The 13,729-nt window shown below is 49.8% G+C and overlaps 2 protein-coding genes across 2 annotated transcripts in view; one reads left to right on the top strand and one right to left on the bottom strand.

Moving 5' to 3' along the window:
• Positions 1 to 1,309: 1,309 nt before the first annotated feature.
• Positions 1,310 to 11,172, bottom strand: Smim7 (small integral membrane protein 7). Its single transcript, XM_008824649.2, has 5 exons — positions 11,088 to 11,172; positions 10,951 to 10,992; positions 10,255 to 10,307; positions 6,455 to 6,545; positions 1,310 to 2,120 (listed from the first exon to the last, which is right to left on the bottom strand). Exons 1-5 carry the CDS (start codon positions 11,111 to 11,113, stop codon positions 2,105 to 2,107), a joined length of 228 nt encoding a protein of 75 aa, XP_008822871.1. The 5' UTR covers positions 11,114 to 11,172; the 3' UTR covers positions 1,310 to 2,104.
• A 65-nt stretch (positions 11,173 to 11,237) lies between these two features.
• Tmem38a (transmembrane protein 38A) overlaps positions 11,238 to 13,729 on the top strand; it is an 18,210-nt gene continuing 15,718 nt past the window's right edge. The window contains exon 1 of the mRNA XM_008824648.3: positions 11,238 to 12,573. Within this exon, the coding sequence (XP_008822870.2) occupies positions 12,294 to 12,573 (280 nt within the window). The 5' untranslated portion in view covers positions 11,238 to 12,293. The remainder of the gene's footprint in view (positions 12,574 to 13,729) is intronic.

The following is a 13,729-nucleotide window of genomic DNA, read 5'->3' as shown; positions in this document are numbered from 1 at the left end:
GAAAAGTACTACGATTGACTCCAAACCCAGTGACAGCCCCTTTAACACACAGTTCCTCACCAAAATAAGCAGAGGGAGGAATCACCCAACACACTGGTGTGTATCTAACAAGAAAGCACGCCATCAGACTCGAACAGGAATCATTCCCTTTCTGCATACTCCTAGCATAGCAGGGGAGAAAAATGGTCAAGCTTGGTGGTGCACACTTATGATCCAGCCCTGGGGAGGCTGAGGCTGGGGGATGGTGAGTTCCAAGCCATCATGGACTGCACAGTGAGTCAGTCTCAAAGACCAGAAGAAGAGCTGGGTGTGCTAGCACACATATGTCATCTGTGTACACAGGGTGGGGGCAGGAGGATTTGGAGTTCAATGTCATCCTTGGCCACACAGTGAGTTTGACGCTAGCCTGAGCTACATAAGACCCTATCTCAAAAAAAAAAAAAATTCAAAAATGGAAGAGTATAAACACAAGTTCCTTCTCAGACATGAGTATTAAATCCCAGGTCAGTGAGCTACAAAAGCCTCAGACCAACCTCTTTCTCACTCTAGGTTTAGCTACAAGTCAGAATTTTAAATATCTCAGCAGGGCTGGCGAGAAAGCTCAGTAGGTAAAAGCACTTGTCAAGCATGACAACCTGAGTTCAATTCCTGGGACCCACATAAAGATGAAAGGAGAGAACAGATTGTACAAAGTGGTCCTGTGACCTCCACGTGTGTGTGGCACACACTCCACACATATCATACACACATACGTACTTGTTAAAAATATTTTTTTGTTTGATTTAAGGTCTTACCATGAAGCCCTAGCTGGTCTGGAATTCCCCATGTAGACCAGGCTGGCCTGGAACTCAGAGTTCTACCTGCCTCTGCATCCCAAGTGCTGGGATTATAGGCTTGTGCCACCATGCTCAGCTAAAATATTTTTTCTTTTTTTTTTGGTCTTTTTGAGACAGGGTCTCCCTGTAGCCCCAGCTGTCCTGGAACTCACTATGTAGACTTTGAACTCACAGAGATCCACCTGCCTCTGCCTCCCAAGTGCTGGGATCAAAGCTATCTGCCACCATGCCCAGCTGAATATTTTTTCTTAACAAATAAAATCTAAAAACACCCCAATCCCCACAGCAAAGCAGCAAGTTTAGGATTCAAAAGCTAACCACAGCCTTTCATTTCTGCACCCAAGCCGCCTCCGGACTAAGCACTGTCTGTCCTACATTTCAACCTTGAACTCACCTCGAGACAGACCCAAAACATAGACCTCAGAGCACACTGCCCACACCACAAGCAGTAAGTCACCACTACCAAGCAGGTATTCAAGAGATGGTCCCCAAAGTCACTTTATTTCACAAAGGGCTTCTGAAAGCAAAGCAGGGTGGTTCCTAATACTTCAGTCTCCACCACCAACTCCTCCTGCCTCTTCTGGGAAACCCTAACATGTCCCCCAGAGCTGTTCCATTTCTTATTTACAGCTTAGTGTCTAAACAGGAGGCTGGTATCCCAGGGACAGAGGAGTTGTTCCTTTACATCCTGGGAGGGTGACTTCTGCTGCAGCAGGCACCCACTGCGACAGGGGTAAGGGAGCAATCTGGTAGCAACACCTGGAGCTGGCCCCAGAATTGCTACTGGATCTACCAACACCACAGAACTGGCTGAGCAGAAAAGGCCGCTCTAAACATCAAAGCCAACCCTCCAGTTCCAATTCCTGTATTAACATGATTAAGAAAAATAATCCATATGAAATTAACCAAAAAGACCTTGAACATAAGTCAACCAAGAAAGATCCAAAATCGTGTTTCTTACGAAAGGCTGGGCAAAAGGCAGATGCTAGTACAATGGAAAGATCTAGATATGTTCCTTTCTCCTAAGGGACTGTGACTCTATCACATCCTCTTCTGGAGAGTTCCCTGAAACCATGGAGAGCAATGCTGGAGATGGTGCCAAGGCTGAGATGTCAGGGACATCTTGATGACATTTTCCACCCACCACGAGCTGGGGCTTTCTGGGAAGAGCCTCAGTTTCTGATGAGAAACATTCTTGAAGTCATCAGGAAGGGAGAAACAGAGCCTCGACATCCAGCAAGTAGAGTTCTGGGTTCCGCATATGGTGCTCAAGAGCCAAAGAGTCTGGAAAAGTCAGAGGGTAGAATAGCCATGAGGATGTGAATGTGATCACTACAAAAGCCCAGGCACACAGTGCAGTGAGGTGATGCCCGCCTGTCACCCCTCACTCAAGAGGCCAAGACAGGCAGACCACAAACTCAAGGTCAGCCCAGGCTACAGAGCAAGACCCTGTCTCAAATGCATGTACATATTGTTAGGGATGATTTTCCATGACTGTCACCTAGATTAATTTATATCACTTTCTCAGTTTAAAAGTAACTGTTAGGCTGGTGAGACGGCTCAGTGGGTAAAGGAGCTTGCTGCTAAGCCAGACAACATGAGTTCAATCCCTCTGACCAACATAGTGGAAGAAGAGAACCAACTCCCACAAGTGGTCCTCCGACCTCCACAATTGCACTGTGGAACATTTGTGCCCCTACACATACACACATGCACATACAAAAATAGATTAAAAATTTAATTTTTTTTTTTTGTCTTTTTGAGATAGGGTCTCCCTGTAGCCCCAGCCCTCCTGGAACTATGTAGACCAGGCTGGCCTCGAACTCACAGAGATCTGCCTGCCTCTGCCTCCTGAGTGCTGGGATTAAAGGCGTGCGCCACCACACCTGGCTTAAAAATTTAATATTTTTTAAATTAAAGAAATAACTGTGGAGCTTGAGAGGTGACTTAATGGGTAAAGGTGCGTGTTACCAAGCCTGAGTTTGATGCCCTGAACCCACATATTGTAAGGAAAGAACCAACTCCAGCAAGTTGTCCTCTGACACATGCATGCCATGGCACATAGGTGCATGCAAATGTATAGTCACACAAAATAAATGTTAAAAAAAAAAATCTTGCTATAAAAATGGTGTATTAAAAATAAGAAGTAACTGTTACCAGGTATGGTGGCTCATACTTGTAATCACAGCAAGAGGCCAAGGCAGGAGAGTTCAAGTTTGAGACCAGTTTGGGCTACATAGTGAGTTTCAGGCCAGTCTGGGTTATAAAATCCTGGCACAAGAAAATGAATCAAATACACAGACACCTAAGTAAACTAAAAGTAACTGCTGGTTATATATCATACCTGGTTTATACCCTTGGGTTCTGAATCTATGGATTCAGCCAACCTCAGACTGAAAATACTGAGTAAGGGAAACTGCACAGCTCAGACTTGTAAACTCAAACTCAAAGGCAATGAGGCAGGACTGGCACAGGCTTGAGGCCAGCCCGAGCTACAAAGTGAGTGCAAGGCCAGTCTGGGCTACAGAGACCCTGTCTCGAAGAAGAAGGGGGCTGGGGAGAGAGCTCAGTTGCCTGCCTTTCAGAATAGTTCGACCCCTGGGGCCCATGTAAAAAGCCAGGTAAGGCAACGTGTGCTTGTGATCCCAGTCCTGGGGAAGCAGAGCCAGTAGGATCTCTGGGGCTCACTGGCCAGTCAGCCTAGCCTACTCAGCAAGTTCCAGACCAGTGAGAGATCCTGCCTCAAAAGAAAGACAGTGGGTGATCCCTGAGGAAGCATGCCTGAGGTTATCTTCCTGCTTCCACATGCACACACACACAAAATGAGAAAAATAAAAGAGGGGCTGGAGAGATGGCTCAGTGGTTAAGAACACTGACTGTTCTTGCAGAAGACCCGGGTTCAAATCCCAGCACCGACATGGCAGCTCACAACTGTCTGTAACTCCAGTTCCAGGGGATCTGACAGTCTCTTCTGTCCTGAGGGCACTGCATGACACAGGTGCACTTATCTACATGCAGGCAATACACACATACACAGAAAATAAAAACAATAAAAAATATTTTAAAAAATTAAAAAAAGAAAGAAGGAAAGAAGGAAGGAAAGAATAAGGGCTGGGGTAACCTCAGTCAGTACTGGGTTCCATTCTCAGTACATTAAACTCAGCATGGTGTCATATGCCAATTCAGGCACTCAGGAGGTAGAGAGGATGATCAGAAGTTCAAGGTTATCCTTGTGTATATAGCAAGTTGCAGGCCAGCCTGGGCTACATGCAATCATTTCTCAAAAAAACAAGACTGGGGAGGTAAGAGTGCTTGCTGTGCAATTCTGAGAACCTGTGTTCCAATCTTCCAAGCCAAACTGTGCCATCTTTAGGAGTTCAGCTGTGCCCACTTGCAAAGATCATTGAAGCTGGGCTTATTGACTGTTGACGTTCCCTCACAGGAGGGTTCCATGACCCTCACTCCATTATCCTGCCCCCCGCCCAATCAGTTGTCTTTAATTCTGCTCTAATTGCCTGTGGCCTAAGGGGGTCTGGGACCCTTAGTGGACATAGGCTGGGAAGGCTAGGGGAAAGAGACTCCACCTACACAGTCATGCAAGCCATCATCCATGCTGGGTGCGGACCTTCTGGTACAGTTGCTGTAGGGTCACCCATGCTCCTGCCTGCTCTGTAAGTAATTCTAATAAACTTACTGGTTCCCTTGGGTGAATTTGATGGAAGAAAACTTTGGTTTGTCATGAGGAAGGGTAGATATTATAGTCTCCCCACACTTAGGGCAAAAATTCTCCATATAACCTGGATTCTGGATCCACGGCACCTACGTAAAAATCTGGACATGGCCATGTACATGCCTGCAACCCCAGCTCTGTGGGAGACAGAGACACTCAATTTCCACCACCCTAGCTTGAAGTTGTAAGAGACCCTATTTCTTTTTTTGTTTTGTTTTTGAGGCAGGCCCTGTATAGCCCTGCCTGGCCTGGAACTCGCTATGTAGACCAGTCTGACCTTGAATTCACAGAGATCCCAGATCCCAGATCACTGCAGTTAAGGCATTCATTGCCACACCCAGCAAGAAACCGTATTTCAAAGGAATAAGGCAGGCAGTGATCAAGCAGGACACCTGACATCCTCCTCTGGCCTTTGTGGGTCACATACCTGCACATGTACCACACACATGCACAGATGCACATACACCCACACAACACCCGAAAAAAATTTTTTTAAAGATAAATCACAGCTATAAGCACAGGCTTTCACTGGCTCTTGTTTCAGGGTTCCCTGAACAAGAGTGTAACAATTATTCCCACAACACTAAAGCTGTGTCAGGTGCTGTAGGTCAGCAGAGGCCTGAGGTCTGGAAGGGTGTGGCTGGGACCTAGGCAGAAGCTACACTGTCTTCTCTCCCTAGTGCTGAGAGCAGAGCATGCATACTCTGGCCTTTTACATGGGCTCCAGGGATCCACACTCAGGTTCTTATGCTTGTGCGGGAAGTACTTAACTGACTGATCTTCCCAGCCCAGCACCAGAACTTTCTCTATTACCTTTGTAACACCTTTGTAAGTCTAAACTTACTCCAAAAGCAAAAATATGATGGCACATACTTTTGGGAGGCAGAAGCAGGTGGATCTCTGAGAAATTGAGGCCAGCCTAATCTACATAGTGAGTTCTAGGTCAGCTGCAGCTATAGGGAGACCCTGTCTCAAAAAAAAGGCATAGGTGAGATGAATTGACACCTGCAAGGGGGTGAACTCAGAACCCTACCTCACACCATCTATCCATCTATTAAAACTAAATGTTCGCACATACCCGTATCCCAGGACCCATGAGTCTGAGGCAGGGGATCATAAGTTTAAGAACAGCCTGGCATACACAGCCAAACTGTCTCAAAAAACAAAGAAGGTGGCTAATAGTGAGTACGTATCTGCAGGCTTCTGGCAAGGCAGGGAAGCCACCACCCAGGACAGATTCAGCACAGCAGCAGGGGGAGGAGACACAGCCTCAGGCCAAGGGCAGGTTCTAGGCCAGCAGGGACCAGGAGACCACACTCCAACCCCCTCTGTAACCAGACTAGCAGAACCCAGTTCAAAGCCCATGGACCCCCATGTCCTCATGTGTTTGGAGAGTTCTTGTTTTAGAAGCAGGACTGGTCCTTGAGAGTAAAATGGGGGCTGTCAAAATGGCAGATTGAGACCTTGATACCAAACCTGATGATCTGAATTTGATCCCCAGTACCCAGGTGATAGAAGGAGAGAACCAACTCTTGATAGTTGTCCTCTGGCCAGGCGTGGCAGAGTACCCCTTTAATCCCAGCACTTGGGAGGCAGAGGCAGACAGATCTCTGTGAGTTCGAGACCAAGCATAAGAACCTGAGTCTGGATCCCTGGAACCCATGTAAAAAGCTATGTGGTCTACATAGCAAGTTCCAGGCTAGCTGGGGCCTGGGGAGACCCTGTCTCCAAAAAGACCAAAAAAAAAAAAAAAAAAAAAAAAAAAAAAAAAATGTCCTCTGACCTCCATATACTGGGACACAGGGACACACACACACACACACACACAAAACCCACTAAAAAGAGCCCACCATATGGGTCTGCGAGATGCCAGGTAGGGTGGACTCACACGATCATGCAGAACATCATGAACACATTCCACAGGGCAATGAAGATCCGGAAGTACCTCAGGCTCAGCAAGAACTCCCGGATGTTGTCACCTGGAAAGTCAAAGAGCACCTTTACCACTTAGCTAACATGCCAACTGTCATAATGCCCTGCTGCCCTCCACACTTGGGCTGTGGTAGCCATCACCAATCACCTGGGAATACCTACAAAGCTTCGGACACCAGGCAAGGCACGTGACCCGTCTCACTGCTTTCCTAATGTTTTAAACTTTTTTTTTAATTTGTATTTTATGAGTGTTTTCTCTACATGTATGTAAGTGCACATGTACATGCAATGCCCAAGGAGGTTAGAAGAGGATGTCAGGTCCCCAGAAACTGGAGTTTCAGATGGCTATTAGCTGCCATGTCCATGTGGGTGCTGAGAACTGAAGCAGTCCTCTACAGGAGCAGTCAATGCTCTTATTAAACGCTGAGCCATCTCTCCAGAACCCCTGCCCTTTTTTTTGAGACAGGGTCTCACGTAGCCTAGACGGGTCTTGAGCTCACCATGTAGGCCGAGATCTTCCTGCCTCTCCATGATGCTGGGTTTGCTGGTATGAGTACTACACTTGACTCACCTGTCCTTTCTCGTGGCCTGGGAACTGACAATAAATTCACATTCTCAAATGTGGGGAAAAGACCCAAAGTATATTTTGGAGACACAAAATGATGTCAAAGCCTGCTGTGATGACCTGCTGTGATCCTAGCACCTAGGAGGCTGAGGCAGGAGGATTGCTAAGCTCAAGGATAACCTGAACTACATGAGACCCTGTCTCAAAAGACCAAATGGAAAATACCAGTACAGAGGCTTCTAGAACCTGCTTCCAGGTCTCAAGTCAATCACCCTTCTTGTTATGACTCGAGAAAGAAGAGAACTGGTGACTGGGCATCTACAGGGGCAGTGGGGGACAGCTGCAGGGCAGTACCCACAGAGCAGCGTTCACAGAGCAGCAGAGGAACAGCACCCACGACAGGTGGGGGCTGCCCCTGAGCACCTGGCAGGGGGCACAAGCTCAGAATCCTTCGAGTCTCCCGCCATCCTTACTGTGCGAAAGTCTTGGACCTGTGTTTCCGTCACTGAGCACGGTTCAGCAGAGCCTGGTGGTACCCACTGCACTGACTTAGCTGCTGGCAGCACCTTCTGTGTACAGTGTCACTTGTGCACAGTGCGGCAGCAATAGGGACCAGAGACCTCAGGAGACAAGTCTGTCCCCAGAGTGTTTAAGAAGTACTGCTGGGGGGCTGGAGGGATGACTCAATGGTTAAGAGCACTGGTTGCTCTTGAAGAGGACCTGGGTTCGATTCCAAGCACCTGTATGGCAGCTAACAGCCATCTGTAACTCCAGTTCCAGAGATCTGACGCCCTCTTCTGACCTCCACTGGCACTGCATGACATGGGTGTACTTACATACATGCAGGCATAACAGTCATACGCATAAAATAAAAATAATAAATTAATTAAAGAAGAACTGCTGGACAAAACAGCTTCTCCCTGGCTGTCAAGATGGCTCAGGGGGTAAAGGCATATGTGGCCAAGCCCAACAACCTGAGTTCAATCTCCAGGACCCACATGGCATAAGGAGAGAACTCCTACAAGTTGTTCGACTTCCCCAAGTGCGCCCCACACAGAAAATAAATGTTTTTCAAAAGTCATTAAAAAAACAAAAACAAAAACAAAAACAAGCTGAGGGTTGGTGGCTCATGCCTTTAATACCAGCACTTGGGAGGCAGAGGCAGGAGGCTCTCTGTAAGACTGAGTTCCAGGCCAGCTGGAGCTACAGGGAGACCCTGTCACACACACACACACAAAAAACCTGGGAGCTGGAGAGATGACTCAGTGGTTAAGAGCACTGGCTGCTATTGTAGAGGACCTGGGTTCAGTTCCTAGCACTCACATGGTGGTTAATAACCACCCTTAACTTCAGTTCCAGGGAAATCCAATGCCTTCTTCTGACCTCCGCAGACACTGTATAACATAGGTGCATTTGCATGCATGTAGGCAATACACTCATACACACAAAAAAATAATATTAAAAAAAAAAAAACGGTCTGGAGAGATGGCTCAGGTTAAGAACACTGGTTGTTCTTGCAGAAAACCCAGGTTCAAATCCCAGCACCCACATGGCAGCTAACAACTGTCTGTAACTTAACTCCAGTCCCAGGGGATCTGACAGCCTCTTCTGACCTCCATGGACATTGCATGACACGGATACGCTGACCTACGTGCAGGCAACACACACATACACATAAAATAAAAATAAAAATTAAAAACAAACAAACAAACAAACAAAACAAAAAACCCACAAAAAATGCAGCACTGGGGCCCATAAGATGGTTTGGTGGGTAAGAATGCTTGTCACCAAGCCTGATGACCTGAGTCGGATCCCCAGTACCACATGGCAGAATAGAGAACTGACTTCTATAGTTGTTCTCTGGCTTCCACATGCTCACTCACCATGGCACATGGACACCCATACACATATATATGCACAGGCACTCACACACACATACAGGCACTCACAAATGAATGTAAAATGCAGTCACTGGGGCACAGAGCCAGCCAGCCAGGGAAAGGCAGAATCCCGGAGTCCTGGCAGGAAAGGGCCCAAGAATAGAATGCTGGGAAAAGGAAAATCCAGGCAGAAGCTCCTGACAGGACTCATGTGCCCTTCATGTCACGGCTGGTAATCACAGTCCAGCTATTTCTGAGCTTTTATATCTAATCTCCCACTCATCACAGCTCCAATTCAGATCAGCAAAGCACAGTCACAGGACCCGGCACAGTGCCGTCCATGGAAAGATGGCAAAGATGCAGCTGTGAGTGGATGGATGGGTGGATGGATATATATGGTGGATGAACAGGTGGATGGGGAGATGGATGGATGGATGGATGGGCAGATGGGTAGGTGGGTGGATGGATGGATGGATGGATGGATGGATGAATGGTCAGTTTAGTGATTGAGAGTACAACTCCTAGGGTTAGAAAAACCCAGTTTCAGGCTGGGGCTATAACTCAGCAAAAGCCTTGTCCTACATGCAGGGAACCTTGAGTTCTATCTCCAGGACCTTATAAACCAGGAGTGGTGGCACATGCTTGTAATCCCAGTACTCGGGACGTAAAGGCAGGAGATCAAGAGTTTAAGGTTATTCTAAGCTACATAGTAGACTGAGGCCATCCTGGGATTTAAAAAAAAGAAAAAGAAAACCCAATTTCCAATCCTGACTCTCTTACACTGATTTGCTGTATAGGCAGGGATCTGCTGGATGGTCTCCCAAACCTTTGCTTCTGGGAACTCCTCATACTTCACATAATGTTCCATCATGGCATCCATGCCCCCAAAGGGCCTTGTGCCACACTGCCAGCTGCAGCTGCAGCCCCATCAGCATCCTGTCCCATGACTATGTCAATACTAACCTCTTATTACCCCCTCTTTCCCTGTGTGTCCCTTAAGAACCTCTGAACTACCCAATGGTAAGCTCAAGGCAAGGGCTACATCTTTTCCCCCCACACTGCCAAAGCACTCAGCTTAATGGTCAGCAATACAGTAGGTGCTCAATAAATGTCTGATAATTGGGGCATGGTGGTGCACTCCTGTCAGTTCAAGGCTTAGGAGGTGAAGCAGGGGATCTGGAGTTAAAGGCCAGTCTGGGGTACATAAGGCCATATCTCAACTAAAATGAAAGGTACAAGATAGCACAGGTGCAATAGAACAGTTGTGTTTGAAGTGCACTAAGCAAGTACAATCTAGGAAGAAGCCCTTACCTGTGCTGGGCTCCCTGGACTCCTCGCCAAAGCCTTGTGCGTCCTTCTTTTTCCTACAAAGAATAGCAGGCAATGTTCAATTTCCACGAAACATAAACGATACTGCGATGCTGACGCCCATCTCAGAAGGCCATGAACACAAAGCCTCAGCTATAGCCTGCCGCTCACTTTCTGTATGGCTTGGGGCAGTCTCTGGGGTATTCCCTGCCTAGTCAAGCTGGCCGGGAGGTACAGAGAGGGTGAACAGAATGCAGGGTGAACAGTGGCCAGAAAACGACTGTTTCTTCAGAGATGAGCCTGAGGCTCTATGGGGATGGGGGAAGAACACCCTGGAAATGGAGAATACAGATTTTCTTTTTACATTTATTTCTTTGTGGGGTGGGGGGTATGGGTGTGCCATGCTACAGAATGTATGTGGTGATCACGGGACAACCCACAAGACTCGGTTCGCCTTCCAGCATGTAGGCTCTGGGAATCGAACTTAGGTCGTTGGGCTTGGCAGCAAGTGCCTTTCTTTACCCACGGAGCCACTTCGCCGGGGCCGGAGGGGGTGGGTCAAGCGTCAAAGCTTGACCAGTAGGGTAGAGTCGTGGCCAGAGGCGGGACTGGGCAGTGGCTTGGGCGTGGCCACCCCACAGGGTGGGGGTGGGGCCCGGCCTCCAGCGGGGCAGCCGCCGCCGGGTGCGGCCTACTCACAGTTTAAAGTTGAGCACGGCCCCGGCGTTCATCAGCAGCGTCCTGCGGAGAGACAGTTACAGTCACTACGGCCAACCCGTGTCCCATCGGGCTGTCACCGTCCTGCCCCTGAAACGCCACCCCACACTCTTAATTACCCGAACAGCAGAAGGTCCCCGATCATCCTCACAGCCTTCGCGGCCGCCAGAACCGGAAACGGAAGTGGTGCTAAGGGGCGGGAAAAGGAACGCAAGCCGACCAATCCTGAACCAACGCTGGCGATGGCGCCTCCTCGCTGGGGCCGCTAGGCGACTAGGAGACGGAAGTCGTGGCGTGACGTCACCAGGGAACGGCTGTCTGTGGCGGAGCGTGAGGTTCAGCTCAGCCGCCTCCTCCGTGCGGGCGCTTCTGGCTGCTGCTCTGCTATTGCTGCTTTGCTACTGCTGCTCTGCTGCTACTGCTGCTGCTGGCGCCGCTGGAATCTCAGTGGAGCTTCTGCAGAAACGCCGTCCTCTACCCCTAAGCTGTCCCGGGACCGGGTGCTGGCGCCATTGGGTTCCCAGGGTTCGGGCGCTGCAGCTGACTGGACCTCAAAAGGGGTTCCTACTGGACCCCCACGGAGGGCCGGGGTTCCCTCTCTGAGGGCACTCTCGTGTGGATCAGGGGTTCCCCACCGGATGATCCACCCACGGGCATCCCAGTTCTGGTTTGTGGGACTCAGTGGAGAGTGAGGGTCCTGGTAGAACAGACCCTATGTGAAATGAGGGTCTTAGCTGGGTCCACAGAGATTGAGGGTCCTAAGTTGTGGGGCGTCACGGAGGGTTAGGGTCCCCACTGAACCGACCCTAGGGGTATGAGAGTGACATGAGGGTCTGAGCTACAGTTCTGACTTGTGGGGTTCCACGGAGGGTGAAGGTCCCACTGAACCGACACTGTGGGACATGAGGATCTTAGCTGGAGTTCACAGAGGATGGGGGTCCTGACTTGTAGGACGCCACGGAGGGTGAGGGTCTTGACCTGACGAACCCTGTAGTATATGAAGATCAGGCCTGGGGTTCACAGACGACTCAGGTCCTGACTTACGGAGCCCCTTGGAGAGACGAGATCCTCAGCGAACAGACCCAATAGAACATGAGGGTCTTGGCTGAGGTCCCCTTGTAGGCTGCGGGGTTCTGACTTTTTCCTTAGAGACAGGGTCCTCACCAAATGGGCAGCATAGGATTTGAAGTTCTTGACTGAGGACCACAGAAGGCGGGGGTCCTGATTGATGGGGGGGGGGTCTCGTGGAGAAAGGGGTCCAGGGAGAAGGGACAGGATCCTAATTGACGCAGCCGGGAGTCCCGGGACAGGCTCAGGTGTGTTGGATGCAAGGGGAGAAGTCCTATCCCCCGGGCCGGGCCGGGGGGCGGTGCCTGGCTGCGGAAGGCGGTGCCTGGCGGCGGGTGGGGCGGTGCGCAGTTGCCCGGCGGCTGACGGCCGGATGCACCCGAGCCGGGGGCCGGGGAAGCACCCGCGGAGCCATGGAGCTGCTGTCGGCGCTGAGTCTGGGCGAGCTGGCTCTCAGCTTCTCACGGGTGCAGCTCTTCCCGGTCTTCGACCTCAGCTACTTCATCGTCTCTATCATCTATCTGAAATATGAGCCAGGTGAGCCAGGGGGCTGGAGGGGTCACTTTGCGGGGGTGTGTCGCAGAAAAGGGGTTGCCCAAGCCTGGGTGATGGAGGCGAGGAGGGGGCAGGATAGATCCTGGGGCTGGATCGAAGGAGGAGGCGGAGGCTGAGACTTTGGGGTGCTCCCACGCGCGCAGGTGGAGGAGGGAAGCCCCCGCACGGCGGAGCTGGGGAAAGGCGCTCTAGACAGGGTGTGAAGGACGAGTTTGCTTACCGCGGGGGGCGAGGGGGGAGGTGCTGCGGGGTTGGGGTTGGGGACAGAGAGAAGATCAGGGATCTGGTTGGAGCAAGGCTACTTGAATTTGGGCAAGGAGATTAGATTATGGCGAAGGTGGGCCCTACCCCGGGGGGTCAGGTGTCCTGGCAGTCTGCAGTCATGACCTCTCTTCACACCCTTGGAGGGCAAGCAGGAGCAACTGCTGAGTGACTATATAAGGACTGGCCTTCCTGGGGTTTGCGATCAGGTTCCTGAAAGTGACACCCATATCTCCTCTGCAATGCATCTTTTGGCATTCTCCTCTCCCCTTCCTCTCCGGTCTGGAGTTGCCACCCTGGGGATGCTGCCAGCTTTGGCTTGGGATCCTTTCCACTTAGGGAGCCAAAACGGCTCATGGACTGTGTAACTTGGGGTCAGTCTGCTCTCGGGTCACAGGATGATAAGCCCTACTTTAATTTTTACATTTTTTTTATTTAAAAAATTCTTCTGGCCTCAAAGAGGCACTGCACACATACATGCAGGCAAAACACAGAAAATATAAATAAATAAATTTTTGAAAAAGGAGTTAGTAAGCTGGGTATGGTGGTGCACACCTTTACACGTGTGTGTGTGTGTGTGTATAGGTCAAAGGATGACTTGCAGGAGTCCTCTCTTTCCACCATATGGGTCTGTAGGGTCTAACTCTGGTCATTAGGCTTAGCAACAAGCTCCTTTATCAACTGAAGCCATCTCCATGGCCCTTGATTTTTTTGTTTAATAATTTATTTTAGTGAGAACAAGTGTGGCTCGTTCCTGTGACCTTTGAGAGCTTGATGCAGGGGGATCGCAGCTAGTTTGAGGAAAGCCAGGGCTAGTGAGTGCTCTGACACCTTGGGTACAGATGATTTTTTAAAAAAGGAAAATGTCCTCCCTAGA

Source organism: Nannospalax galili, unplaced genomic scaffold (genome assembly GCF_000622305.1).
Source record: "Nannospalax galili isolate Female #2095 unplaced genomic scaffold, S.galili_v1.0 scaffold529, whole genome shotgun sequence".
In the NCBI taxonomy this organism is placed as follows: domain Eukaryota; kingdom Metazoa; phylum Chordata; class Mammalia; order Rodentia; family Spalacidae; genus Nannospalax; species Nannospalax galili.
The sequence above is the reverse complement of the archived record's forward strand: the minus strand, read 5'-3'. Positions and strand labels throughout refer to the sequence as shown.